The sequence below is a fragment of the Mustelus asterias genome, chromosome 18 (assembly GCF_964213995.1).
Source record: "Mustelus asterias chromosome 18, sMusAst1.hap1.1, whole genome shotgun sequence".
In the NCBI taxonomy this organism is placed as follows: Eukaryota; Metazoa; Chordata; class Chondrichthyes; order Carcharhiniformes; family Triakidae; genus Mustelus; species Mustelus asterias.
Genome location: NC_135818.1, coordinates 38,037,458 through 38,064,973, shown reverse-complemented (window position 1 = coordinate 38,064,973; position 27,516 = coordinate 38,037,458). Strand labels below are relative to the sequence as shown.

Genomic DNA, 27,516 nt, shown 5'->3' with positions numbered 1-27,516 from the left:
GGCTGAGTCATCCTGCTGTTGCCCTCGACAACAAGGGCGAAGGCGAGGCAATAGCCAGTGTTTGAGTAGGCCAGCACATTTCTCGAGGTCATTCTTGAGTAGAGGTGAGGTACCCTTCTTGGCCCTCATTGTAACCGGCCCTCCTCAGCCCTACTGGCCTGGTCAAGTTGCCCCGCTTGTACCCTTGGCAACTGCTAGCACCTCCTCGGCCCTCACACCTCAACCAGGACAGCAGAAGGCTGAAAGGGCTGGTTGGCAATGAACCGAGGGCGAGGTGAGGAGGCCAGCCAGGCAGCAGGATATGCAGCCAGTGAGTGATCAAGCACATTTCCTGAGGTCATCGTCATCGAGTAGAAGTGAGATGTGAGGGCCGAGGGGATGCCAGCAGTTGTTAAGGTCAGCCAGACAGCAGGAGATTCAGCCAGTAATCAAGCACAATGTGTCTTATTGTGGACCCTCAGCCTTTGCTGTTTTCTGTGCCTTCAGCAGTTTGTTGATATCATATGAAGTGAATTGAATTGGCTGAAGCCAGGCATCAACCAGGGACTGATCCCCTGGCTTGATAGTAATTGTTGAGTGAGAGATATGCTGGGCCATGAGGTTGCAGATTGTGGTTGAATAAAATTCTGCTGCTGGTGATGGTCAGCCGCACCTCATAAATGCTCACTTTTGAGCTGCTCCAGCTGCTCTGATCAATCCAACAACATGATAGACATTACAACAATTGAGCGAAGATCACTCCCACCAATACAATCCCGAACAGATGCATCTGCGGCAGATAGATTCATGAGGATGAGATCAAGCAGATTTTGTAATGTTACATGAGAATGTTTTGCAGAATTAGAGCTTGAAATTTATAGTAGAAAACACGAGATGGAAAGGCTGGGTCCATTTCCATAAAGCACTTCAAAGCAAATTAATATTTTGAGTAAAGTGATCATACATTGGACCTGGCACATCGATATGATTAAATTAGCTGACAGAAAGAAGACCAATAAATGGCTCAATCTGTACTAAAATGAAGAGAAGTTCAAATCAAAGATACCCTATAGCTGTTGTATAGAGAACAGATGCAGAACCTGGTGAACCTTAGAGGATGAATGTTTCTACATTGTAATAAATGGTGATTTTTTTTCAAACCTGTGTAGATGAACCAAAATTTTTATTGGAAACAATAATTTGCACTTTAGATAACACACTTCATGCAACAAGGTATCTTAAAGTGTTGTACAGAAGATTGGAACACACTGAAAAGCAAGAGTAGAAAAATTAGGCATGTGACTAAAGGCATAGCCAAGCAGATAGATTTTGAAGAGATTTTTCTAGGTTGAGAAATTGGTAACTGGTATGTTTGAGGAAAGGAACTCCAAAATGTGCAGGCATGGTAGCAATAACTCAGCCAACATTGAAGTGGAAACAAGAAGTTGCAAACTGAGACGTGAGCCTTAAGAAAATTAAAGCAAAACTGTGGAGGGATTTGAAATAACTTAGATTTTTGGGGGTTTATTTTTTTTGTTTCAGGCTCTTGTAGATAGGTTTCAACCCCTAATGTGCCATTTAAGTTGACATATATCAGGTAAAATGTATGTGTGTGTGAGTAATAAACAGAAAATCCCTTTTAATAACAATTTATGTTTATGTAGCATCTCTATGTAATAAAACATTCCAACATGTTTCACAGGAGAGTTATAAAGCAAAATTAGATGCGGAGTCACATTTGGCCAGGTGGCTAAAGTGAGGAGGAAATTGGGGTGGTTAGGCAGAATGGTTTAGGGAAATAATGCCAGAGCTTAGGACTTAGACAACTACCCATTCGGTAATATGCTGCTTTATTTGTCCCCAGTGCGAACGGTTGGAGCAGGAGCTTCATCTCTTGAAAGAGCAGAACCAGGCAATGGCAAACAACATGAAACAGCTGACTACTGAAAAAAACCAAAGACGTGCCTTGAAGGTAAATCTCTCTCACTCTGAGCGAAATTAATGTTGTAAACCATGGATGCAATTTTCACAGTAACTTCATTGCAGTGTTAATGTAAGCCTACTTGTGACACTAAACAAATAAACTTTAAAAACTTCTGCCCTACTGATATCTGTTTGCATTTCAACACTGGTATGTCATGGTGTTTGCTAACGTAGATACAGTTAAAGTTAAAAAGTTAAAGTTTATTTATTAGTCACGAGTAAGATTTACATTAATACTGCAATGAAGTTACTGTGAAATTCCCCTAGTCGCCACACTCCGGCGTCTGTTCACGTCAATGCACCTAACCAGCACGTCTTTCAAACTGTGGGAGGAAACCGGAGCACTCGGAGGAAACCCACGCAGACAGTGGGAGTACATGCAAACTCCACACAGACAGTGACCCAAGCCAGGAATCGAACCTGAGTCCCTGGCACTGTGAGGCAGCAGTGCTAACCACTGTGACGCCTAGGATATGTCTGAGACAGCAAAGGTGGAAACTGTTCAGCACTTTCTCTGCCTAGTAAATGTTGTAAGAAGTCTCACAACACCAGGTTAAAGTCCAACAAGTTTATTTGGTAGCAAATACCATAAGCTTTCGGAGCACTGCTCCTTCGTCAGATGGAGTGGAAATGTGCTCTCAAACAGTGCAGACAAAATCAAGTTGCAGAATACTGATTAGAATGCGAATCCTACAACCAGCCAGGTCTTAAAGGTACAGACAATGTGGGTGGAGGGAACATTAAACACAGGTTAAAGAAATGTGTATTGTCTCCAGACAGAACAGCTAGTGAGATTCTACAAGCCCAGGAGGCAAGCTGTGGGGGTTACTGATAATGTGACATAAATCCAACATCCCGGTTTAGGCCGTCCTCATGTGTGCGGAACTTGGCTATCAGTTTCTGCTCAGCGACTCTGCGCTGTCGTGTGTCGTGAAGGCCGCCTTGGAGAACGCTTACCTGAAGATCCAAGGCTGAATGCCCATGACTGCTGAAGTGCTCCCCCACAGGAAGAGAACAGTCTTGCCTGGTGATTGTCGAGCGGTGTTCATTCATCCGTTGTCATAGTGTCTGCATGGTTTCCCCAATGTACCATGCCTCGGGACATCCTTTCCTGCAGCGTATCAGGTAGACAATGTTGGCCGAGTTGCAAGAGTATGTACTGTGTACCTGGTAGATGGTGTTCTCACGTGAGATGATGGCATCCGTGTCGATGATCCGGCACATCCGGGCTTGTAGAATCTCACTAGCTGTTCTGTCTGGAGACAATACACATTTCTTTAACCTGTGTTTAATGTTCCCTCCACCCACATTGTCTGTACCTTTAAGACCTGGCTGGTTGTAGGATTCGCATTCTAATCAGTATTCTGCAACTTGATTTTGTCTGTTTGCACTGCTTGAGAGCACATTTCCACTCCATCTGACGAAGGAGCAGTGCTCCGAAAGCTTATGGTATTTGCTACCAAATAAACCTGTTGGACTTTAACCTGGTGTTGTTAAACTTCTTACCGTGTTCACCCCAGTCCAACGCCGGCATCTCCACAACATAGTAAATGTTGTACAGGTCTCACCAGTGTAGAGAAGTGCACTGAGGTTGCAGGCTGGTTAATCTCTCAGTTTGGTCTTCTCAGTCAGAATGTGTTATTCCACACACACTTACTAAGCTTGGCATAACTGCAACTTTTGTGTTTCATGTGTTGATTTCAGCATCAAGTGGCAGATTGCTGGTGATTGTTGAGCCTAAATAGATGAAGTTATCAACAATCTCTTCTGTCATATTGACAATGATGATAGATGGAGTATGACAACATCCCAGGCAATTACATTTTTCTGAGATGAAAGCAAATTACTATGGTTGTTAAAATCGAACAAAAACTGAAAATTGGAAAATCTCAGTAGATCTGATTGCATCTGTGGAGAGAGAACAGAGACAACATTTTGAGTCTGGATAACTCGAGTCAGCTCTGATGAAGAGCCATCCTGACTCAACATTGGCTCTCATGATATTTCTGTTTCTGATGCTGATAGTCAAACCAAATTCTTTACACGGAATGAGAATCTGTCAATCTGCCATAGCAGCTGTTCCTTAGTGTGGAATATTAGTGCGACATCATCAACATAGGACAAGTCTTTGATGAGGACTTGACATACCTTTGTCTTGAATTTTAAGTGAGCAAAGCTGAACAGCTTTCTGTCAATTCTGATCTGTAATTAGACACACTCCTTTGATGAGCTGAGGGCATACAACTACGGCAAAGAGAAGAAAATGCTACAAAGAGCACTGGTTCCAGGATACAACCCTGCTTGGCCCTGTTGTGGATCTCAAAAGGTTCTAATGTTGCCCCATCATAGCTGACTTTCTCCATCATGTTGTCATGAAAAAAATAGACCACATTGGCGGGCAACCAATTTTCTCCAGGAGCTTACTTGGTCGAATGCCTTAGTGAGATTGATGAAAGTGATTTATCATGGTCTCCTTTGTTCACAGCATTTCTCTTCCAGCTGATGCACTGAGAAGACCTTGTCAATTGTAGATCTCTAGTCAGAAATAACACCGAGATTTGGGATAGATGCGTTCAGCCAAGATCTGCAACCTGACGAGGGCAAATAGTTTTCCCATGACGTTCAACAGTAGGATTCCTTAATAGTTGTTGCGCTCATTGTGTTCACCAATGTTCTTGGAACAGGGTCATAATCTTTGCATCACGATAAGACATAGCAGCAGAAGCAGGTCATTCGGCTTATCGAGTGTGCTCTGCCATTCAATGAAATCATGACTGATCTGATATAATGCTCAACTCCACTTTCCCGCCTTATCCATATAACACTTGATTCTCTTACTGATTAAAAATCTGTCCATCTCAGCCTTGAACATACTTAATGACTCAACCTCTAAGCTCCCTGCAGTCAAGAGTTCCATAGATTCACTACCCTCTGAGAAAAGAAATTCCTCCTCATCTCTGTCTTAAATAGCAAGCCCTTACTCTGAGATTATGCCCTCTGGTCCTAGACTCCCCCACAAGAAGCAAGACCCTCTCAGCATCTACGCTGTCAAGCCTCTTGAGAATACTATATGTCTCGATAAGGACGCCGCTCATTCTTCTAAACTTCAATGATTACTGGCCCAACTTACTTAACCTCTATTCATAAGAAAATCTCTCCATACCTGGGATCAATCTAGTGACCCTTCTCTGGACTGTCTCCAATGCCAGATACCTTTCCTTAGATAAGGGCACCAAAGCTATTCACAGTACTACAGGTGTGGTCCAACTTGTGCCTTGTGTAGATTTAGCAAAATTTCCCTATTTTTATACTCCATTCCCTTTGAAATAAAGGCAAACATTCCATTTGCCTTCCCAATTACCTGCTGAACTTGCATGCTAGTTTATTTGTGATTTATGCATGAGGACCCCCAAATCTGCCTGTGCTTCAGTTTTTCTGCAGTCTTTCTCCATTTAAATAATATTCAGCTCCTTTATTCTTCATACCAAAGTGCATAATTTCACATTTTCTGCCATTATATTCCATCTGCCAAGTTTATGCCCATTCACCTAACCTGTCTATTTGTCTTAGTGTCATCCTCACCACTTGCTTTCCTACCTAGTTTTGTGTTATCTGCAAACTTAGCAATAGTACATTCACTTCCCTCATCCAAGTGATTAATCTATATTGTAAATAATTGTGGCCCCATCACTGATCCTTGTGGCACTCCACTAATTAGAGGTGACCTTCCTGAAAATGTCCCTCTTATCCCAACTCTCCGTCTTCTATCAGTTTGCCAATCTTCTATGCATGCTAACATACTGCCCCCAACACAATGAGCTATGATCTTATTACAGAGTATTTTGTGCAGCAAGTTATTGAACACATTTTGGCAATCCAAGTATATTATATCTACTGGTTCCCCTTCATCTACCCTGCTGTTTACCACTTCAAGGAATTTTACAAATGTGTCTGCCATGATTTCCCCTTCATGAAGCCATGCTGACTCTCCATGAATATATTATACATTTCCAAATGCTCTGCTCCTTTCTCCTTTATAGCACACTTTAACCTTTTCCCAATGACTCACCTCACTCGCTCACTTTTCCAGTCCTCTGGTACTTTTCTCTGTAGCTACTTCCTTTAATATCCTGGGATGGAACCATCAGGTCCAGGGGACTTAGTGGCATTTAATCCCATCAGTTTCCCTCATGCTTTTCCTCCGGTGATAGTTATTGTATTTATTCCTACGCCTTGATAATTTGATATTTTTGGAATGTTATTCGTGCCTTCTAATGGCCCACCACCCATTCCTTCCTGCTTGACCTTACTGAAAAGTCACATACCCTCAAATATTTAGTTCCCAGCTTTGATCTCCTTGTAACTATGTTCCTAATGGCTGAACGATCACACCCGTTAACCTCAATTTGTGCCAGGAATCAATTTATTTTGTGCCGAACACTATGTGCATTTAAGTAAAGAGCTATTAATTTTGCCTTGTTACCATTTGTTTCCTTTTTTACCCTATTTGTTGGTCTTTTTATGTTTGTACCCTCTCTTCTTTCCTGTCACATAGAAATCATAGAATTATAGAAATCATAGAAACCCTACAGTGCAGAAGGAGGCCATTCGGCCCATCGAGTCTGCACCGACCACAATCCCACCCAGGCCCTACCCCCACATATTTTACCCGCTAATCCCTCTAACCTATACATCCCAGGACTCTAAGGGGCAATTTTTAACCTGGCCAATCAACCTAACCCGCACATCTTTGGACTGTGGGAGGAAACCGGAGCACCCGGAGGAAACCCACGCAGACACGAGGAGAATGTGCAAACTCCACACAGATAGTGACCCGAGCCGGGAATCGAACCCGGGACCCTGGAGCTGTGAAGCAGCAGTGCCAACCACTGTGCTACCGTGCCGCACATTGGGTATCTTCAATTAAATAGCTGATGGTACCCAGAAGTGAAAAGCACGGCAGGGAGGCCAGAGAATTCCACCCTAGATGTGGTCTCACTCGTGTCCTGTACAACTGAAGCATTACCTCCCTTCTTTTGTAAACAATTCCCTCCCAATAAATGATAACATTTTATTAGCTTTCTTAATTACTTACTGTACCTGCATAATAGCCTTTTGTGACTCAGGCACTAGGACACCCAGATCCCTCTACACCTCAGAGCTCTGGCAATCTCTCACCATATAGAATCTCCTTTTTATTAATGTTTGCCCACATTATATTCCATTTGCCAGATTTTTGCCAACTCCCTTAACCTACCTATATCCCTTTTTTCTGTCTTCTTCATAATTTACTTTCCTACCTATCTTTGTGTCACCAGCAAATTTAGCAACCATAACCATCAGTCCCTTCATCCACGTTATTTATTTAATTGTGAAAAGTTGAGGCCCCAGCACTGATTTCTGTGGCACATCAAGTGGTTTGTTAACATCCTGCCAACCAGAAAAAGACCCATTTTTGACAACTCTATTTCCTGTTAGCTGATTAACCTTCAATCCATGCTAATCTATCACCCCCAAACCATGAACATTGATTTTCAGCAATAACCTTTGATGTGGCAGCTTCTCAAATGCCTTCTGAAAATCCAAATACAGTAGATCAACTGGTCACCCTTTATCCACAGCACATGTGACTTCTTTAAAGAACTCCAATAAAGTGGCTGAACATGATTTCCCTTTCACAAAATCATGTTGATTGTGCCTGATTGCCTTGAGTTTTTCCAAGTGACCTGCTGTAACATCATATAACAATACTAATGGCTACTAACACTTCCCCAATGACAAATGTTAGGCTGACTGGTTTGTAGTTTCCTGCTTTCTGTCTCCTTCCCTTTTTGAATAAATGATTTACTTTTGCTATTTTCCTGTCTAATGGAACCTTTCCTGAATTGAGGGAATAATGGAAAATTAAAACCAATACATCAACTATCTCACTAGCCACCACTTCTTTCAAGGCCTTCGGGTGAAGTCCATCCAGACCCAAAGATTTGTCAGCTTGCAGACCTAACAATTTGCTCAATGCCACTTCCCTGGTGATTGTAATTGCCCTGAGTTATTTCTTGACTTATTGTTGTTTCTGGGATGTTACATGTGTCCTCTTTAGTGAAGACTGATGCAAAATGCCTTACTTTACATATCAATTCCCCAGATGCACTTTCAATGGGACCAGCACTCACTTTGTTAATTCTTTTCTTATTTAACTATCCGTAAAAACTCATACTACCTATCTTTATATTAATGGCTAGTTTTCTCTCGTACTCTAGTTTTTCCCTCTTTATCGATTTTATTGTCACTCTTTGCTGTTCTTCATATTTTTACCAATCTTCTGACCTGCCACCCACCTTTGCGCAAATATATGCTTTTCCTTTGCCTTCAATACTGTCTTAAACTTTATTAAATCAACCATGGATGATGGGCCATCCCTTGGAATTTTTCTTTCTTATCAGAATGTGTCAATTCTGTGATTCTGAAATATCCCTTTTAATGTCTGTTATTGAACTTTTATTGATCTATCCCTTAAGTACGTTTGCCGTTCACTTTTGCTAGCTCCACTTTCATTCCCTCATAATTGCCTTTATTTAGTGTTAAAATACTAGTCTTGGATGCACTCTCTCTCAAACTGAATGTAAAATTCAATCATATTATTGCTCGTATCTAGGGGTGCCTTCACTATGAGGTTATCAATTAATCCTGTCTCATTGCACAATAAGAAGTTTAACAACACCAGGTTAAAGTCCAACAGGTTTATTTGGTAGCAAAAGCCACACAAGCTTTCGAAGCTCTAAGCCCCTTCTTCAGGTGAGTGGGAATTCTGTTCACAAACAGAGCTTATAAAGACACAGACTCAATTTACATGAATAATGGTTGGAATGCGAATACTTACAACTAATCAAGTCTTTTGTTTTGTTTCCAACCATTATTCATGTAAATTGAGTCTGTGTCTTTATAAACTCTGTTTGTGAACAGAATTCCCACTCACCTGAAGAAGGGGCTTAGAGCTTCGAAAGCTTGTGTGGCTTTTGCTACCAAATAAACCTGTTGGTGTTTAACCTGGTGTTGTTAAACTTCTTACTGTGTTTACCCCAGTCCAACGCCGGCATCTCCACATCATTGCACAATACCAGATCTACTCTCTGGTTGGCTCCAGAACATGCTGCTCTAAGAAACCATCCTGAAAACCTTCCATGAACTCTTCACCTACGCTACCTTTGCCTATCCAATTTTTCTAATTTATATATAGATTTAAATCCCCCATGATTATTGCTGTTACTGCCTCGCAAGCTCTAATGATCTCTTCTTTGATAATCTGTCCTATTATGTAGTTATAACTAGGGGTCCCAAACCCTGGCACCAATCAGGCAATATAGCCATCTGCACTCATTCCTTGCTACAGAGAAGTGTCAATCCCCCTCGCTTTACTGTCCACTGCTACCACTATATTCTTATATGCTTCCCCTTACTTGAATGGCTTTCCTGTACCATAGTGCTATGGTCTCTCAGCTCATCACCCTGCAGCCCCAACTCTCAACCAAGTAAGCTGAAGGAACCTCAGATCTGTTGGACAATTGCAGAGGCTTACATTCCTACACTCGCTGTCCTCTGGGTTCCTTTACCTGCCTCAGCAGCAATCACGCCTTGTTGTCTCTGACCACTTTCCAAACCAGAAGACCCTATCCTAAAGGATGTGATCATTTTATGAAGCAAACTGCCCAGGTAACTCTCGCCCTTCCTGATCTGTTGCAGTGTCCACAGCTCAACCTCCAGATCACTGACTTTGAGCTGAAACTCCTCGAGCCACTGACTGCAGATGTGCTTGCCCTGGATAACACTGGTATCCATGAGCTCCCACATGCTGCACGCCGCAAGCATTCCTATGTTGCATGATGTCTAGATATTCTGGCAGAGTTGTAATCATTAGACATTGACACACCACTTGCTGCATACTTTGAGCAGCTCTTGGTGCATTCAGTTTTGTCATTTGGATTGCTCTTGTAATTAAATAAGAGTGGACTGTATGGTAATGATAGATTCTGTCACCATGATGTTAGCCTTGAACTAGTCTGCATTTTTCCACTCTTTGCTTCTCATATGTTGAGAGTGTGGTTTTGGAGATGGTGTCTTTCAGTATGTTTCAGTTCACTTCTGCACTCTAACTGGGAATGCCGGAGAACAAATATCAATTCAAGTCAAGGAACTGTGGGTTTATATCCAGATCGACAGTGTGGCTGACGTTGGTATGGTATTTCTGCTTTGGAATGAAAAAACTTTTAAGTTGCATCCTCATCATAGCACACACATTGCAGTCAGTGCTGTCGTAACTGCATATGTTGAGAATGCTGTTCAGAGAGTCACATCTGGTGATGATCAGACATGGGTGGTGGCAATACCCTGATGTTGGATGTCTCCAGGATACCTTGGCATGGTTTATTCCGAAAGAAGGTGATAGTTGCATCAAACTCCAAGGTGGCAGCAAAGCTCAAGCAGTCTCTGTTCATTCCCTTTTATCCTCCCCGGCCATGATGTCCAAGGCAGGAGGACCATGCTTCATGATTCATACCCATCATTGCATTGAAATTCCACAGTTGGTAATGATCTGTCTTAGGGATTCTGCTGACTGCTGTATCAAGCTCCTCAGAACTGGCCTTTTACCTCTCTAGTGGAGCACAGTGTTGGAGCATAAACATTCATGAGGTTAACTGGCCCTGTTTAAGTTGAAAGATGGATGGAGAGGACACATTCTGAACCATTTGTGGGGGTTTCTATTATTGAAAGTAGCAAGTTCCTACAGTGAAGTCTACACCTTTCTTGTGGTTTCCTCTGAACTGTTCTCCTGCCAGATGAACGTATAATATTTTTCTTTCAGTGAGCTGCTTTTGACAAGCCTGGTCTCTTATCAGGATGCTCTGCTGATGTTCAGCATATCAAGTTCCATGTCAATCACAGCTGTCTTGTGTACGTTATCTACCAGCTGCAAGTTGTCAATCAATCCAGTGCACATGGTCCTGACATTCCAGCTTGCCAATTGAAGAGTTGGCACTTTCATTTATTTATTTCACTTGAATGTCTGGTGCAACGGATTTGGTTCGTTTATTGAGCAGAGGCTCAAGGTTCCAAGCACCCATTAAAGCAAATGGTGAATAAGCATCTTACCAGTCAGGGGCTGCTCGATGGATAGTGCCTTATCAAGTTGTTCCCACCCACCATCGGGGACAGTCTGTAGCACCAATTCTCTATGCCAATCAAGTTGGCCTTATCACTTGTAACTGCTGTCTCCCATGTCATGTTAATTCTCTCCAGAGCACAAGCCTGGGCAAAAAAGGGTACATGGACACCAGATTATGCCTGAATGAGATGCAGACTGATTGAGGGGTTGGGAGTTTGGTTCAGGTGGGAATCTGGTGTACAGTGGGAAAGCGGTGCACCTTCTACTTTTTACAGCCTCAGGTGACTAAGTTTAATTCCTTATTTCCAAGTGAGGTGACTGCAACTTTCTATTACTTTAGTTGTGTAGACAATGAACTAATTGACTAAGTAAACAAATGAGGTTGGACAGAAAAGGCAGGGCTGATACTGTGCCATGACTGTGGCCTGTGGGAATCTGTGGAATACACTGCAATCCCAGACAACCATACCTGCAGAAAGTTTCTGCAGCTTAAGCAACTTCTTTCCGACTTGCTGAGCTGCGGACATTGTGAGGAATCAGGAAGGGAAAAGGTTACCTGTACGTTTTCTGCTTGGAGGCAGTCACTCCCCTTAGTTTAGGTTGAACTTTAGAGTTGGTCAGTTGACAAATCTGAATTGGGGTGCATGATGAAAAAGGTTTGAGAATCACAGAAACTCATAAATCTCCGGGACCTGACCATCTACATCAGGGTGTTGAAAAAGGTGACTGCAAAGATAGCATGTGCATTGGTGGCCATCTTTCAAAATTCTATAGACTCTGGAATGGTTCCTGCAGATTGGAAGGTGGCGAATGTAACACCATTATTTAAGAAAGGATGGAGAGAGAAAACAGGAACTATAAACTTGTCGGCTTGGCATCAGTGGGAGGGAAAATGCGAGAGTTTATAATAAATAGAAAAGAATGGTAGGATTAGGCAGAGTCAACATGGATTTATGAAAGGAAAATCATCTTAAAATCTCTTAGGAGTTTTGTGAAAAAAGCTAACAGAATAGATAAGGGGGAACTGCTGGATGTAATATATTTAGGTTTTCAGAAAGCTTTTGATAAAGTCCCACACAAGAGATTTCATAAGGAAAATTAGATTGGGGTAATGTATGGGATTGGGGTAATATACTAGCATAGCCTGCAAACTGGTTAATGGGCAGAAACAGAGAGTTGGAGTAAATAGGTCAATTTTAAGTTGACAGGCTGTGATTAGTAGAATGGTTGGATTCAGCTATTCACAATGTATATCAATGATTTAGATGTGGGTATTAAATGTAATATTTTCAAGTTCACAAGTAACACAAAACTATTAAAACTGCAAGTGTGAATGTGAGGAGAATGCAAAGACGCTTCAATGTATTTGGACTGGCTAAGCAAGTGGGTAAAAGTTTGGCAAATGGAATACAATGTGGGGAAATATGAGGTTATCTGCTTTGGTGGGAAAAACAGAAATACAGGTCTGAATTTTGCACACATGCGATCAGTGGGGCCTGAAGTGGTCTTGTTTCTGCTTCTGGCTGCTAATATAAGACAAATACAATTTCACACTGGTTGGCCAGTTAAGTACCAGCCAGCATGATACAAGCCCTGACATTGGAGAAGGATTTTCAATAGGGGTGAGAGTGTGCCAAACACCAGGTCCAATGGGGACTCGGTGGGAGATCGCATGCAGCTGAGAAAGCTCCCTGAAAGGTACCAAGAGTTCTTGAGCTGCCTCAGAGAGCTGTCCAGGAGACAATATATACATTATATATGTCGTGGGAAGTTATGGCCTCGGTATTCACTTGACATACCAGGTGGGAGGGCACTTACCCCCCCCCTCCCCCTCACACATCCTTCCTTGCCCCTCATCCCAGACAAGTGCTTGTGGCCTTTTGTGGAGGAAGCGTGTGTCAGGCAGGACATGCTAATGTTGTAGCATTGCAAGAGGAAGCCATTGCATCAGCAAAGAAGGCCTGATAAGAGGCGGCAATCCAGGTCAGCAATCATAACATGGTGCACCGCACCTGTATCCAGTGGCCCAGAAGGTTTTCTGATCTTCTGCTTTCAGCAAGGGTGACTACCAAATTGGCATGGTACTGCATGTTTTTTAATTCATTTACGGTAGTAAGCATTAATGGCTAGGCTAGTATTTATTGATGATCCCCAGTTACTCTTCAGAAAGTGGTAATGAGCTGCCTTCTTGGACCATTGCAGTTCCTGAGATACAGTACACTCACAGTGCTCATCATAGAAATCATAGAAACCCTACAGTACAGAAAGAGGCCATTCGGCCCATCGAGTCTGCACCGACCACAATCCCACCCAGACTGTACCCCCATATCCCTACATATTTTATCCACTAACCTACGCATCTCAGGACACTAAGGGGCAATTTTTAGCATGGCCAATCAACCTAACCCGCACATTTTTGGACTGTTAGGGAGTTCCAGGATTTTGAGCCAGCGACAATGAAGGAACAGCGATATATTTTCAAGTCAGGACAGGATGGTGAGTGACTTGGAGGGGAACCTTCAGGTGGTGGTGTTCCCATGTGTCTGCTGACTTTGTTCTTCTAGATGGTAATGGTTGTAGATTTGGAAGGTGCTGCCGAAGGAACCTTGGTGTTTTCCTGCAGTGCATTTTGTAGATGGTGTACAAGGCTGCCAACTTAAACAGTGGTGGAGGGATTGAATGAACAGAAAACAAAGAAAATTACAGCACAGGAACAGGCCCTTTGACCCTCCAAACCTGTACCAACCATGCTGCCTGACTGAACTAAAACCTCCTACCCTTCCGGGGACCGTATCTCTCTGTTTCCATCCTATTCATGTATTAGTCAACTCACTATCGTATCTGCTTTCACCACCTTCCCCGGCAGCGAATTCCAGGCACCTACCACCCTCTGTGTAAAAAAAAACTTGCCTCATATATCTCCTTTAAACCTTCCCCCATGCACCTTAAACCTATGCCCCCTAGTAATTGACTGTTCCACCCTGGGAAAAAGCTTCTGGCTAGCCATTCAGTCCATGCCCCTCATAATCTTGTAGACTTCTCTCAGGTTGCCCCTCAACCTCCATCGACCCAATGAGAACAAACCAAGTTTCTCCAACCTCTCCTCATAGCTAATGCCCTCCATACAGGCAACATCCTGGTAAATCTTTTCTGTACCCTCTCCAAAGCCTCCACATCCTTCTGGTAGTGTGGTGACCAGAATTGAACACTATATTCCAAGAGCAGCCTAACTAAGGTTCCATAAAGCTGCAACATGACTTGCCAATTTTTAAACTCAATGCCCCGGCCAATGAAAGCAAGCATGCCGTACGCCTCCTTGACTACCTTCTCCACCTGCGTTGCCACTTTCAGTGACCTGTGTACCTGTACACCCAGATCCCTCTACCTATCAATACTCTTAAGGGTTCTGCCATTTACTGTATATTTCCTATCTGTATTAGACCTTCCAAAATGCATTCCCTCACATTTGTCCGCATTGAGGTCCATCTGCCATCTCTCCGCCCAAGTCTCCAATCGATCTATATCCTGCTATATCCTCTGATGGTCCTCATCGCTATCCGCAAATCCATCAACCTTTGTGTCATCCGCAAACTTACTAATCAAACCAGTTATATTTTCCTCCAAACCATTTATATATATATTACAAACAGCAAAGGTCCCAGCACTGATCCCTGAGGAACGCCACTTGTCACAGCCCTCCATTCAGAAACGCACCCTTCCACTGCTACCCTCTGTCTTCTATGACCGAGCCAGTTCTGTATCCATCTTGCCAGCTCGCCTCTGATCTCATGCGACTTCACCATCAGCACCGGTCTGCCATGAGGGACCTTGTCAAAGGCCTTGCTGAAGTCCATGTAGACAACATCCACTGCCCTATCCTCATCAATCATCTTCGTCACTTCCTCAAAAAACTCGATCAAGTTAGTGAGGCATGGCCTTCCCTTCACAAAACCATGTTACCTCTCGCTAATATGTCCATTTATTTCCAAGTGGGAGTAAATCCTGTCTCGAAGAATCCTCTCCAATAATTTCCCTACCACTGACGTCAAGCTCGCTGGCCTGTAATTATCTGGATTATTCTTGCTACCCTTCTTAAACAAAGGAACAACAATGGCTATTCTCCAATCCTCTGGGACCTCCCCTGTATGTGGAAATGCCGGCGTTGGACTGGGGTAAACACAGAAAGGAGTCTAACAACATCAGGTTAAAGTCCAACAGGTTTATTTGGTAGCAAACGCCACTAGCTTTCAGAACGCTGCGCTGCAGCGGTGCAGCGCTCCGAAAGCTAGTGGCGTTTGCTACCAAATAAACCTGTTGGACTTTAACCTGGTGTTGTTAGACTCCTTACTGTGTGACCTCCCCTGTAGCCAGTGAGGATACAAAGATTTCTCTCAAGGCCCCATCAATTTCCTCCCTTGCTTCTTTCAGTATTCTGGGGTATATCCCATCAGGCCCTGGAGACTTGTCTACCTTAATGTATCTCAAGAACCCCAATACCACCTCCTTTTTGATCTCAACATGACTCAAACTATCTACACACCCTTTCCCAGACTCTTCATCCACCAAGTCCTTTTGTTTGGTGAATACTGATGCAAAGTACTCATTTAATACCCCACCCATATCCTCTGGCTCCACGTATAGATTCCCTCCCCTGTCCTTGAGTGGGCCAACCCTCTCCCTGGCTACCCTCTTGCTCTTTTTATATGTATAAAAAGCCTTGGGATTTTCCTTAATCCTGCTGGCCAATGACTTTTCATGACCCCTTTTAGCCCTCCTTACTACTTGTTTAAGTTTCTTTCTACTTTCCTTGTATTCCACACTTGCTTTGTGTGTTCCCAGCCTCCTAGATTTGACAAATGCTTCCTTTTTCTCTCTGACTAGACTCACAATATCTCTCGTTATCCAAGGTTCCCAAAACTTGCCATACATATCCTTCATCCTTACAGGAATGTGCCGGTCCTGAATCCCTATCAACTTACATTTGAAAGCCTCCCACATATCAGATGTGGATTTGCCCTCAAACATCTGCCCTCAATCTACATTCTTCAGTTCCTGCTGAATATTGTTGTAATTAGCCTTCCCCCAATTTCGCACCTTAACTCGAGGACTACACTTATCTTTATCCATCAGTAGCTTAAAATTTACTGAGTTGTGGTCACTGTTCCCTAACTGCTCCTCTACTGAATCATAGAAATCATAGAAACCCTACAGTGCAGAAAGAGGCCATTCGGCCCATCGAGTCTGCACCGACCACAATCCCACCCAGGCCCTACCCCCATATCCCTACATATTTACCCGCTAATCCCTCTAACCTACACATCTCGGGACACTAAGGGACAATTTTAGCAGGGCCAATCAACCTAACCCGCACATCTTTGGACTGTGGGAGGAAACCGGAGCACCCGGAGGAAATCCACGCAGACAAGAGGAGAATGTGCAAACTCCACACAGACAGTAACCCAAGCCAGGAATCGAACCCAGGTCCCTGGAGCTGTGAAGCAGCAGTGCTAACCACTGTGCTACCATGCCGCCCTAAAACCAAGCCGGGCTCATTCCCCGATACAAGGTCCAGTACGGCCCCTTCCCTAGTTGGACTATCTACATACTGCTTCAGGAAGCTCTTCTGGATGCTCCTTACAAACTCTGCCCCATCCACGCCTCTAGCACTAAGTGAGTCCCAGTCAATATAAGGGAAGTTAACAGCAGCCCTGTTACCTTTACACCTTGCCAAAATCTGCCTACATATATGTTCCCCTATCTCCCGCTGGCTGTTGGACAGCCTATAGTAAACTCCCAACATTGTGACTACACCCTTCCTATTCCTGAGCTCTATCCATATTGCCTTGCTGTATGAGCCCTCCGAGATGTTCTCCTGCAGTACAGCTGTGATATTCTCCTTAACCAGTAGTGCAACTCCCCCTCCCCTTTTACATCCCCCTCTATCCCACCTGAAACATCTGTATCGTTAAGCTGCCAATCCTGTCCTTCCCTTAACCAAGTCTCTGCAATAGCAACAACATCATAGTTCCAAGTACTAATCCAAGCTCTAAGTTCATTTGCCTTACCTTTTACACTTCTTGCATTGAAATAAATGCACTTCAGTCCACCAGACCCTCTTTGATCAGCAACCACACCCTGCCTGCTCTTTCTCTGAGTCTTACTGGCCCTACTCTCTGGTTCCCCTTCAGTTAATTGACCTTTGCTTTGGTTCCCACCCTCCTGCAAACTAGTTTAAATCTTCCCGCTAGCAAACCTCCCGGCCAGAATACGTATGTCCTTCCAGTTTAGATGCAACCTATCCTTCTTGTACAGGGTCCCACCTGCCCCAGAAGAGATCCCAATGGTCCAGATATCTGAAACCCTCCCTTCTACACCAGCTGTTTAGCCACATATTGAGCTGTACTATCTTCCTCTTTCTCGCCTCACTGGCACAGGGAGTAATCCTGAGATTACAACCCTACAGGTCCTGCTTTTTAACTTTCTACCTAACTCCCTAAACTGCTGCTGCAGGACCTCATCACTCTTCCTATCTATGTTGTTTGTGGAAGGGATAGCAATCAAGTGGGCTGCTTTGTCCTGGATGGTGTTGAGCTTCTGGAGTTGTTGGAGCTGCACTCATTCCAACAAATGGAGAGTATTCCATCACACTCCAGACTTAATGCCTTGCAGATGGTGGGCAAGCTTTGCGGCGTTAGGCGGTGAGTTACTCGCCGCAGGACTCCTAGCCCTTAACCCCTGTTGTATTTATATGGCTAGTCCCATTAAGTTTCTGATCAATGGTTAAACCCCAGGAGGTTCATAGTGGCGGGATTCATTGATGGTAATGCCATTGAATGTCAAGAGATGATGGTTAGATTCTCCCTTGTTGGAAATGGTCACTGCCTGGCACTTGTGTGGCGCATTTTTCAGCCCAAGCCAAGGGCAGCATGGAAGCAGAGTGGTTAGCACTGCTGTCTCAATGCGCCAGGGATCCAGGTTCAATTCCAGCCCTGGGTGACTTTGTGGAGTTTGCACGTTCTCTCCGTGTCTGCGTGGGTTTCCGCCGGGTGCTCCAGTTCCCTCCCACAGTCCAAAGATGTGCACGTTAGGGGGATTGCCCTTTAGATGGTCCCAAGTAGGGGGATTAGCGGGTAAATACATGAAGTTATGGGGAATGGGGCGGGGAGAGGGCCTGGATAAGGTACTTTGTCGGAGACTCAATGGGCCAAATGTCCTCCTCCTGCGCTGGAGTGATTCTGTTGTCGAGGCCTTGCTGCATTTGGTATCTAAGGAGTTGTGAATGATGCTGAACATTGTGCAGTCGTCAGTGAACATCCAACTTTTGACCTTATGATGGAGGGGAGGTCACTGATCAAGCAGTTGAAGATGGTTGCACCTGGAGCACGACCCTGAGGAACTCCTGCAGTGATGTCCTGGAGCTGAGATGATTGACCTCCAACAAGCACAACGATCTTCCTTTGTGCGAGGTATAACTCCAACCAGCGGAGGGTTTTTCTCCCAGATTCCCATTGACTCGTTTTGCTAGGGCCCCATAATGCCATGCTAGGTCAAGTGCTGCCTTGATGTCAAAGGCAGTCACTATCACCTCACCTTTGGAGTTCAACTCCTTTGTCCATTTTTGAACCACAATTGTAATGAGGTCTGGAGCTGAGTGTCAGTGAGAAAGTTATTGCTGAGTAAATACCGCTTGATAGCACTGTTGATGACTCCTTCCATCACTTTACTGATGGGGAATACTGTGGAGAAGTCTTGGGGGTTGGCCTCCTTCATGGTGCTAAGGTGTAAGATTTAGAATAACAGAAGGCACACATAACTGTGCCTACCAAGGCTTGCTCACCTGACGAAGGAGCAGCGCTCTGAAAGCTCGTGATACCAAATAAACCTGTTGGACTTTAACCTGGTGTTGTGAGAGTTCTAACTGCACCAAGGCTAGGAGATCAGACTGCTGGACCTGGTCGCATTTTGGAGTGAGGTGTGCACCTCAGCCTGGGTCTCAGTAGGGGGGCGATGGGGTCCGAGATTGATATGTTGTTGCAGGTCGAGAGGTGACTGATTAATGCACTTGTGTCTGCGCAGGAAAAGTGAAGCCATAATGCGCACAAATAGGTGGTAGGCTGCTCAACCTGTTCATCCTTAGCACATTTAAGATGGATGCCGAGAGCTTGCATGTGAGCACGGAGCAAAGTCATCAGGTTGCAGAGTGGCAGGTCTCTCGGCGGAAGGTAAGAGTCCAATAGTCAGATGTGAGACTGGCGGAGAGTGCAAAAAATATAGGGTCCTCTCATTTCAATGGGAAGTTCTAAGCAAGAATTTCCAGTGATCCAGCAATCATGATGTTGCAATGGTGCTGATGTCCCTATCTCGCCAGGCCCTCGAGCATGCACATTCAATATGCGATGATTGAGACAACTGACTTATTGTCAACTGACTTATTGTCTTCCTCCCTCAGATTTTCTATCCTTCAGAGGCACCCAGGAACCTGAGGACCCACCATTGACACTGGGGGAAGAGCCACACACACATCCATCTGCATCACAGCCCTTCTTGCTACCAGGCACCAACTCAGATACAAGCATGTTGCTGGACTTTAGTTCATCTGCTCAGATGGTTATGTACTATGGGGAGGGCACGGCACACTTGCAGAAGAAGCTGGCAAAGTGCCAGAGACTGTCGGCAGACAGCTTGAGATCAGGATGAAGCTAAGGCAGATGATGAGCCTCTAGAGTTATCCATCATGTGACAGTACTGGATGTCCAGTGGGACACAGAGGAAGATATGACAGAGATCCCTGAGAATCTGCGTGCCGTGGTCTCTGTCATGAATGGGTCCATGACAAACTTGAGCACTGCATTGACCTTAAGTACTGAGGGCATAGCCTCCTCCATTGAGAGAGTGGCAATTCTCATGGAGCAAGAGTTGCAGGAACAGATTCAGGGGTTCCTGGGATCACACTTGGACCTGCAAGCCCACACGCCATCAGTGACCTCTGGAGGTCAGTGGCAGTGTGAGAAATGGATGAGGCACCTAGTTTCTCCATCTATCTATGGTGAACAGAGAGGTGCAAATCTCCCTCACGCTAGTGGACAAGCTGCCTGTCATCTCTTTGGGATCCTCTGTAGGCATTCCAGACAAGGGAGACCGCTCCTCCTCCCCTATGTCAATGACTGTCTCAACTGAGAAGACCCTGATGACTGAGGAGTGCCCTCCCAGGCCAGAGGATGACCAAGGCACCATGAGCACAAAGGGAATTTTCAAAGGAGCATTATTTCTTTTCATTCTTGCAATGTTTGATTTCTATGTGGCCTTTAACAGGTTATTTTGTTATGTTCATCTTTTGCTAATATGTATAATATGAGTATTTTGGTTCAGTGGCCTCCATATCCTTCACATTTTCTATCGGTATATTGCCCGGCAGTGGACTATGAAAGATGGAAGGGGCTGTAAACTTGATTACAGAAGCTGTGATTCGACTTTGAGGGTCAAGAATTGCATTCTCAGAAATATTTTTAAGGAGGTGGTGCCCTTGGCATGAGGTTGAAGCCATGCCTATGGCAGTCCAGCTGAAGGTGTGCTGAATTAAGGTGTCCTTGCCTCCCTGAGGGTTTCCAACATTTTCCTCCACGACCTCACCCCATGTCTCCTTGAGCTCCTCATCAAATCCATCTTTAGAGTCATGCTCTGCCGTATGTTGCTGCCTCGCTATCCTCATCCTCCAGTGGGCCCTGCCTTGTCAGACGGCACAGAGCGCAGCAGAACACGACTATAAGCTCTGGAGGATATGCAGTACTCGCCTGATCAGTCCAGGCATCTCAACCTCATCTTCAGTAGCCCAATAGTCCTCTCAACCACTGCCTTTGAGGAGGCCTGACTCCTATTGTACCCCTCTTCTACGTTTGCCTTTGGGCACCAGAGTGGCACCTTTTCAAGGGATATCCTTGAAAGCAGCCAACCATCCACCTGATCTGGAACCATGGAGCCACAAACAATCTTGGCACCTGCGCATTGCAGGATGTATGCATCATGGGAGTCCCCAGGCACCATGCACAGACTTATCGGATGAGATTTTATGACCTCGCTTGTCCCAAAACCTTATTATTCCACCGAGGTCAACAAACCTTTCTGTGGTCCGCCCCTCACCCTGCTCCGATTCCCGAGGCGGGCGGGACTGTAAAATTCCAGCCATCAAGTCTGGATGTTGTGTCTTCAGGTTTCTGGAATTGTAACCCTTTCTATTTACAAAAGCACCGGCTGACCTGGTGGCACCTTGAAGGCTATGTGAGTGCAGTCTATGGCATCCTAGATGCGATGGAACCCAGCAATAGTTGCAAACCCTATAGCTCATTCAGCCTGGCTGATTTTGTCCATCCAGTAATGAATGAATGTTCAGATTGGTCTGCACAGTGTCAGTGACAAACATGGTGCAACTGTGGACAACTGATTGGGACACACCCCACAAATCCCCCATTGACCCCTTCGAAAGATATGGATGCAAATAAATTGAGGGATACTGTGATCTTCAGAGACACTGGCATTGGGTGCCCACCCACAGTTGGAGGCTATCTCCAGTCCAATCATCTGGCATATTGATTTCATGGTTTCCCTAGAGAGGTGGAACCTCCTGTGGCACAGGATCTCCGCCATGTTGAGATAACTGGATCACTGCCTGTACATTCTGCTATCAGTACAGTGGCTTCTTCTGCAATTCCTTCTGCTTTGCTCTCCCTGCTAGCCCTGTATCCCTTGTGCCTACTACACCTCTCCTCCCACAGATCTCCCTCTGTGACGCTGCCTGGGGACACCTGGCCTCTTTTCCATTCTGTCCCTCTCATCCTCCTCAGAGGAGTTCCCCCAGACTGAGTACATAATCCCCATCTACTGAAGTGCAGATAGCATTGCCCTGTTCACTGGAGGCAGCACTTGGTGAAAATGCTCTAGGAGAGTAATCAAAACAGAAGTTGGGGGTCATGTGATGTGAGCATGGGAATAGCTGTGTTTCCATGAACTCTGGCACTACTCATCTTTTAATCCTTTCATCTATCCTGATGCACAGCCCATACGTACCTAATCTTAGAGTGTAAACTCCGTACTATGTCCCTGGAAGATTTCTGGTTAAGTTTTGTGACAAAGTGCCGAGTAAAGTCATGAAAATCATTGACAGAGTGAAGCAGCCGGAGTGGAGCCAAACCCTCAATATGGCGATATGGCCAGAGAGCGGGCTCTTGACCTGGCGGTGTCAAAGACATTGTAAATTATGACTGTCAATATAATGAAAGTTATAGACAATAATCTTGGCATTTTGGCACATAATTTCAGTGCTCATTTTGCTGAATTGCAAAGTACTGATAAGAAGCTTGATGAAGCAGAGGAAAGAATCATTATTGTTGAGAATGCAGCTTCCTCAGTTGAGACCTGCTTTGAATCCTTGGAAAATCAACTAAATGGTATGTCAGATATCCTGACCGATCTGCATAACTGGGGCTGGAGGAGAAGTGCCCATGTGACCAGCTTTCCAGAAGGATCTGAGGGCGAGCGAACTCACTAAATGTTTTGAGAACTGGCTACCACGTTTTCTTCATCTTGACATGAAGGCTGGGTGTATTAACCCTGAAGGGGTACGTTGTATCCTGTTTTTGAAGCCTGACCCCGGCAGATAATCATGCGCTTCATAGCTTTGTCAGAGGTTTTGATGAAGCTGGGAAGCGACTGAAAGCTAACTGAATTAAGTTTGGCCTGCTTTATCCTGCTACCTGAGGCTGATATCTGATGGTCCTTAAGGCTCTTTGACAATCCTTTGGGGGTGATCTAGGAAATTGGATCAGGAATTGGCTAGCGGATAGGAAACAGAGGGTGGTGGTTGATAGTAAATATTCATCATGGAGTGCGGTTACAAGTGGTGTACCTCAGGGATCTGTTTTGGGGCCACTGCTGTTTGTAATATTTATTAATGATCTGGATGAGGGTATAGTTGGGTGGATTAGCAAATTTGCTGATGACACCAAAGTCGGTGGTGTGGTAGACAGTGAGGAAGGGTGTCGTAGTTTGCAGGAAGACTTAGACAGGTTGCAAAGTTGGGCCGAGAGGTGGCGGATGGAGTTTAATGCGGAGAAGTGTGAGGTAATTCACTTTGGTAGGAATAACAGATGTGTTGAGTATAGGGCTAACGGGAGGACTTTGAATAGTGTGGAGGAGCAGAGGGATCTAGGTGTATGTGTGCATAGATCCCTGAAAGTTGGGAATCAAGTAGATAAGGTTGTTAAGAAGGCATATGGTGTCTTGGCGTTTATTGGTAGGGGGATTGAATTTAGGAGTCGTAGCGTTATGTTGCAACTGTACACAACTCTGGTGCGGCCGCACTTGGAGTACTGTGTGCAGTTCTGGTCCCCACATTACAGGAAGGATGTGGAGGCTTTGGAGAGGGTGCAGAGGAGGTTTACCAGGATGTTGCCTGGTATGGAGGGGAGATCCTATGAGGAGAGGCTGAGGGATTTGGGATTGTTTTCGCTGGAAAGGCGGCGGCTAAGAGGGGATCTTATTGAAACATATAAGATGATTAGAGGTTTAGATAGGGTGGATAGTGATAGCCTTTTTCCTCTGATGGAGAAATCCAGCACGAGGGGGCATGGCTTTAAATTGAGGGGGGGTAGTTATAGAACCGATGTCAGGGGTAGGTTCTTTACCCAGAGGGTGGTGAGGGATTGGAATGCCCTGCCAGCATCAGTAGTAAATGCGCCTAGTTTGGGGGCGTTTAAGAGATCCGTAGATAGGTTCATGGACGAAAAGAAATTGGTTTAGGTTGGAGGGTCACAGTTTTTTTTTTAACTGGTCGGTGCAACATCGTGGGCCGAAGGGCCTGTTCTGCGCTGTAATGTTCTATGTTCTATGTTCTATGTTCTATCCTACTAAGGCTCTGGCCTCTTTAAACTCTGTGGTTGGCGATAATTTAGAATCCCTACAGTGCAGACAGAGGCCGTTCAGCTCATCGACTCTGCACCGACTCTCCAACAGGCCCTTTCCCATAACTCCATGTATATACCTCACTAACCCCCTAACCTCCATATGTTGGAACAGTAAGGGGCAATTTAGCATGGCCAAATCCACCTTACCTGCAGATCTTTGGACTGTGGGAGGAAACTGGAGCACCCAGAGGAAACCCGCATAGACACAGGGTAAGCTTGTAAGTTTCATACAGTCACCCAAGGCCAAAATTGAACATGAGTCCCTGGTGCTGTGAGGCAGCAGTGCTAATCACTGTGCCACCACACCACTGGACTTTATCACTTGTCATTACGCTCCTTTTTTGATTTTGAGATATTATTTATCATGTTGACAGAGATGATCTAGTATATGAGCACTGAGGTGAATTTTGCCCATTATTCTTTGAAAACCAGGGATGTCCATTTGTTTTTAATGGAATCCATCCTTCAACATGTTCCTTTACTCCAAGCTTAAGACAGAGATTTGATTCTACTGTATTCTCATTATGCTGGGGTGGGTGGGGGTGGGGGAGAGGGTGGTGGTGCGGATGCAAAGTGGCCCCAGAGATTTAATATCCTTCAGGAGCTTGAGAGCACTGGGGTGCGTGCTGGTTAGGTCATATGGCACTAGGGCTGTGCGATATTTTTCTGGTATTTTTCTTGTAATCCTTGCATTTATAATGGTGGTATCTACTATGTGGTGGTGGTGGTACCACCATGTGGTATCCTTCACTCTTGTCATGGCTAATATGAGTAGCACCATTGTGGGGAGGGGGATGGGTGGTTTGGTGTAGAGGTTGCAGGCATGGCCCAATGAGTCCTCAGAGCTGGTGAAGAAACTTCTCTTAGAACTATTAGTGTGGCATAGTTTTCTGTATTTTTGTTATTTCGGGGTCATGCAGACAGAACACACATCCTGGGAAAATATATTGTTTGTATCAATGGCATCCCTGATATAACTGGAGATGGGGAAGTATGCTTTGGTGCACGCCTAACCGTGCTAGGAGAATCTTCTATGCCTGTGCCAAGATCCTATATTCCCCTTGGCTGATTTACGTAATGGTGGTAACTACTTTGAAAATTATGGAATGCAAGTTCTATGACTCGTCTCTAGTATCATTTTGGAAGAAATAATGTAGGGAGGAGTTATACAATAAATGGCAGAGCCATCAAGAGTATAGAAACACAGAGGGACCTAGGTGTGCAAGTCCACAAATCCCTGAAGGTGGCAACAGAGGTGGAGAAGGTGGTGAAGAAGGCATATGGTATGCTTGCCTTTATAGGATGGGGTATAGAGTATAAAAGCTGAAGTCTGATGATGCAGCTGTATAGAATGCTGGTTAGGCCACATTTGGAATACTGCGTCCAGTTCTGGTCGCCACACTACCAGAAGGACGTGGAGGCGTTAGAGAGAGTGCAGAGAAGGTTTACCAGGATGTTGCCTGGTATGGAGGGTCTTAGCTATGAGGAGAGATTGGGTAAACTGGGCTTGTTCTCCCTGGAAAGACGGAGAATGAGGGGAGATCTAATAGAGGTATACAAGATTATGAATAGGGTGAACAGTGGAAACTTTTTCCCAGATCAGAAGTGACGATCACGAGGGGTCATGGGCTCAAGGTGAGAGGGGCGAAGTATAACTCAGATATTAGAGGGATGTTTTTTACACAGAGGGTGGTGGGGGCCTGGAATGCGCTGCCAAGTAGGGTGGTGGAGGCAGACACGCTGACATAGTTTAAGACTTACCTGGATAGTCACATGAGCAGCCTGGGAATGGAGGGATACAAACGATTGGTCTAGTTGGACCAAGGAGCGGCACAGGCTTGGAGGGCCGAAGGGCCTGTTTCCTGTGCTGTACTGTTCTTTGTTCTATCCTGTAAATGAGAGTGTGTACTGATATGCCATGTACTCACGCATTATCTTATCCTGTTTTCGCCAAATCTCTGAAACATCCTTTCATTGATTATATCTTTGGAGGCGCTATTTGTAATGAATAATCCAAACCAACTTGGTACTCACTTGCCTCTTTCTGTGTGTACATGTGGGAAAATGATTATGCTGTACTGTACCAGTCCTTGAGGGTTTGTTGCATTGTTTGTAAAAATGGGAAAATCTTCAATAATAATATCTTCTTAAAAAAGAACAAGAGTCCTCAAAACACAGCTAACAAAGCAGGTACTTCAGAAGAAACCACAGGGAAAAAGTATGAAATCTCAGCACAAACTCTCACCTGAACTCCTAACAACTCTCTCAGCCAATGCTTTGATCTCCTTGTGTCCTTCTCTTGGATGAGAAATGGGAAAAAGCGAATTGGTCACCCACCTGTGTTGCCTGTCCGCCGAGCAATGTAAAATTCGATTCAATTAAGTTGTTAATAGGCTTAATTGCCCTTTTAATTGTCAGTGGGTGTGCTTCCGACTCCTGAACGCACCCACCGACTGTAATATTGTGCATAAGCTTGATGACATTAGAACATGTGCTCGACTTCGTCTTTCACGAATTTTGGGTTGTGCAGAGGTTCTGCTCAAACAATGTAATATTCTGGCTACCAAGTATTTTTTAAATGGTGAGAAGCTGGTGGGGATGTCCTTGTTCTTGAGTCACTGGAAGCTAACATGCAGATACAACAAGGAATTAGGACAATGGTATGTTGGCCTTTAATGCAAAAAGTTTTGAGTATAAGAGTAGAGATGTCTTACTGCAACTATATAGAGCCTTGGTGAGACTGCACTTGGAGAATTGTGTGCAGTTTTGGTCTCCTTACCTGAGGAAAGATATGCGTGCCATGGAGGAATACAATAAAAGTTCACTGAAGTAATTCCTAGGATAGGTGCATTGTCCTAGGAGGAAAGATTAAATATACTGGGCCTTTATTCTCTGAAGTTTAGAAGATTGAGAGGTGATCTCACTGGGTCTCTTGGGCTGGTGAGTGGGGGTAGAAGCGGACCAGCGAGAACAGTCCAAGAATACAGGATCGGTCATTTATGGCTGAGACGAGGAGGAATTTCTTCACTGAGAATCTGGTGAATCTTTGGAATTCTCTGCCCCAGAGGTCTGTGCAGGCTCCGATGTTGATTGACTGAGATTGATAGGTTTCAACGTATTAAAAACGTCAACCCATATGGAGATAGTGTAGGAAAAGGATGTTAATGTAGAACATTAGCCATGATCTTGTTGAATGGTGGACGGTGTTCAAAGGACTGAACGGCCTACTCTTCTTATTTTCTATGCTCTTATGCAAGCACTCTGGTACCCAAACACCAGGGTGCCCCTCTCGACCTCACTGGTTGACTCCAAAGGAATGTGAAGCACCAGGTTTGGCATCAGCTTGGTTGCAGGAGTTGCCAGAAAGATGATAGGATTGGACGAGTGTGTTTAAAAATTACAACCGCTCTTTTTTGTTTGTGATTGGGAGAAGTTGTG

The 27,516-nt window shown here is 44.7% G+C and overlaps 1 protein-coding gene across 11 annotated transcripts in view; it reads left to right on the top strand.

Moving 5' to 3' along the window:
- The window catches only part of mipol1 (mirror-image polydactyly 1), a 381,908-nt gene that overhangs the window by 193,630 nt on the left and 160,762 nt on the right, over nt 1-27,516 (top strand). For all 11 annotated transcript variants that reach the window (XM_078233774.1, XM_078233767.1, XM_078233765.1 and 8 more), the window contains one exon: nt 1,844-1,951. In XM_078233774.1, the coding sequence (XP_078089900.1) occupies nt 1,844-1,951 (108 nt within the window). The remainder of the gene's footprint in view (nt 1-1,843; nt 1,952-27,516) is intronic.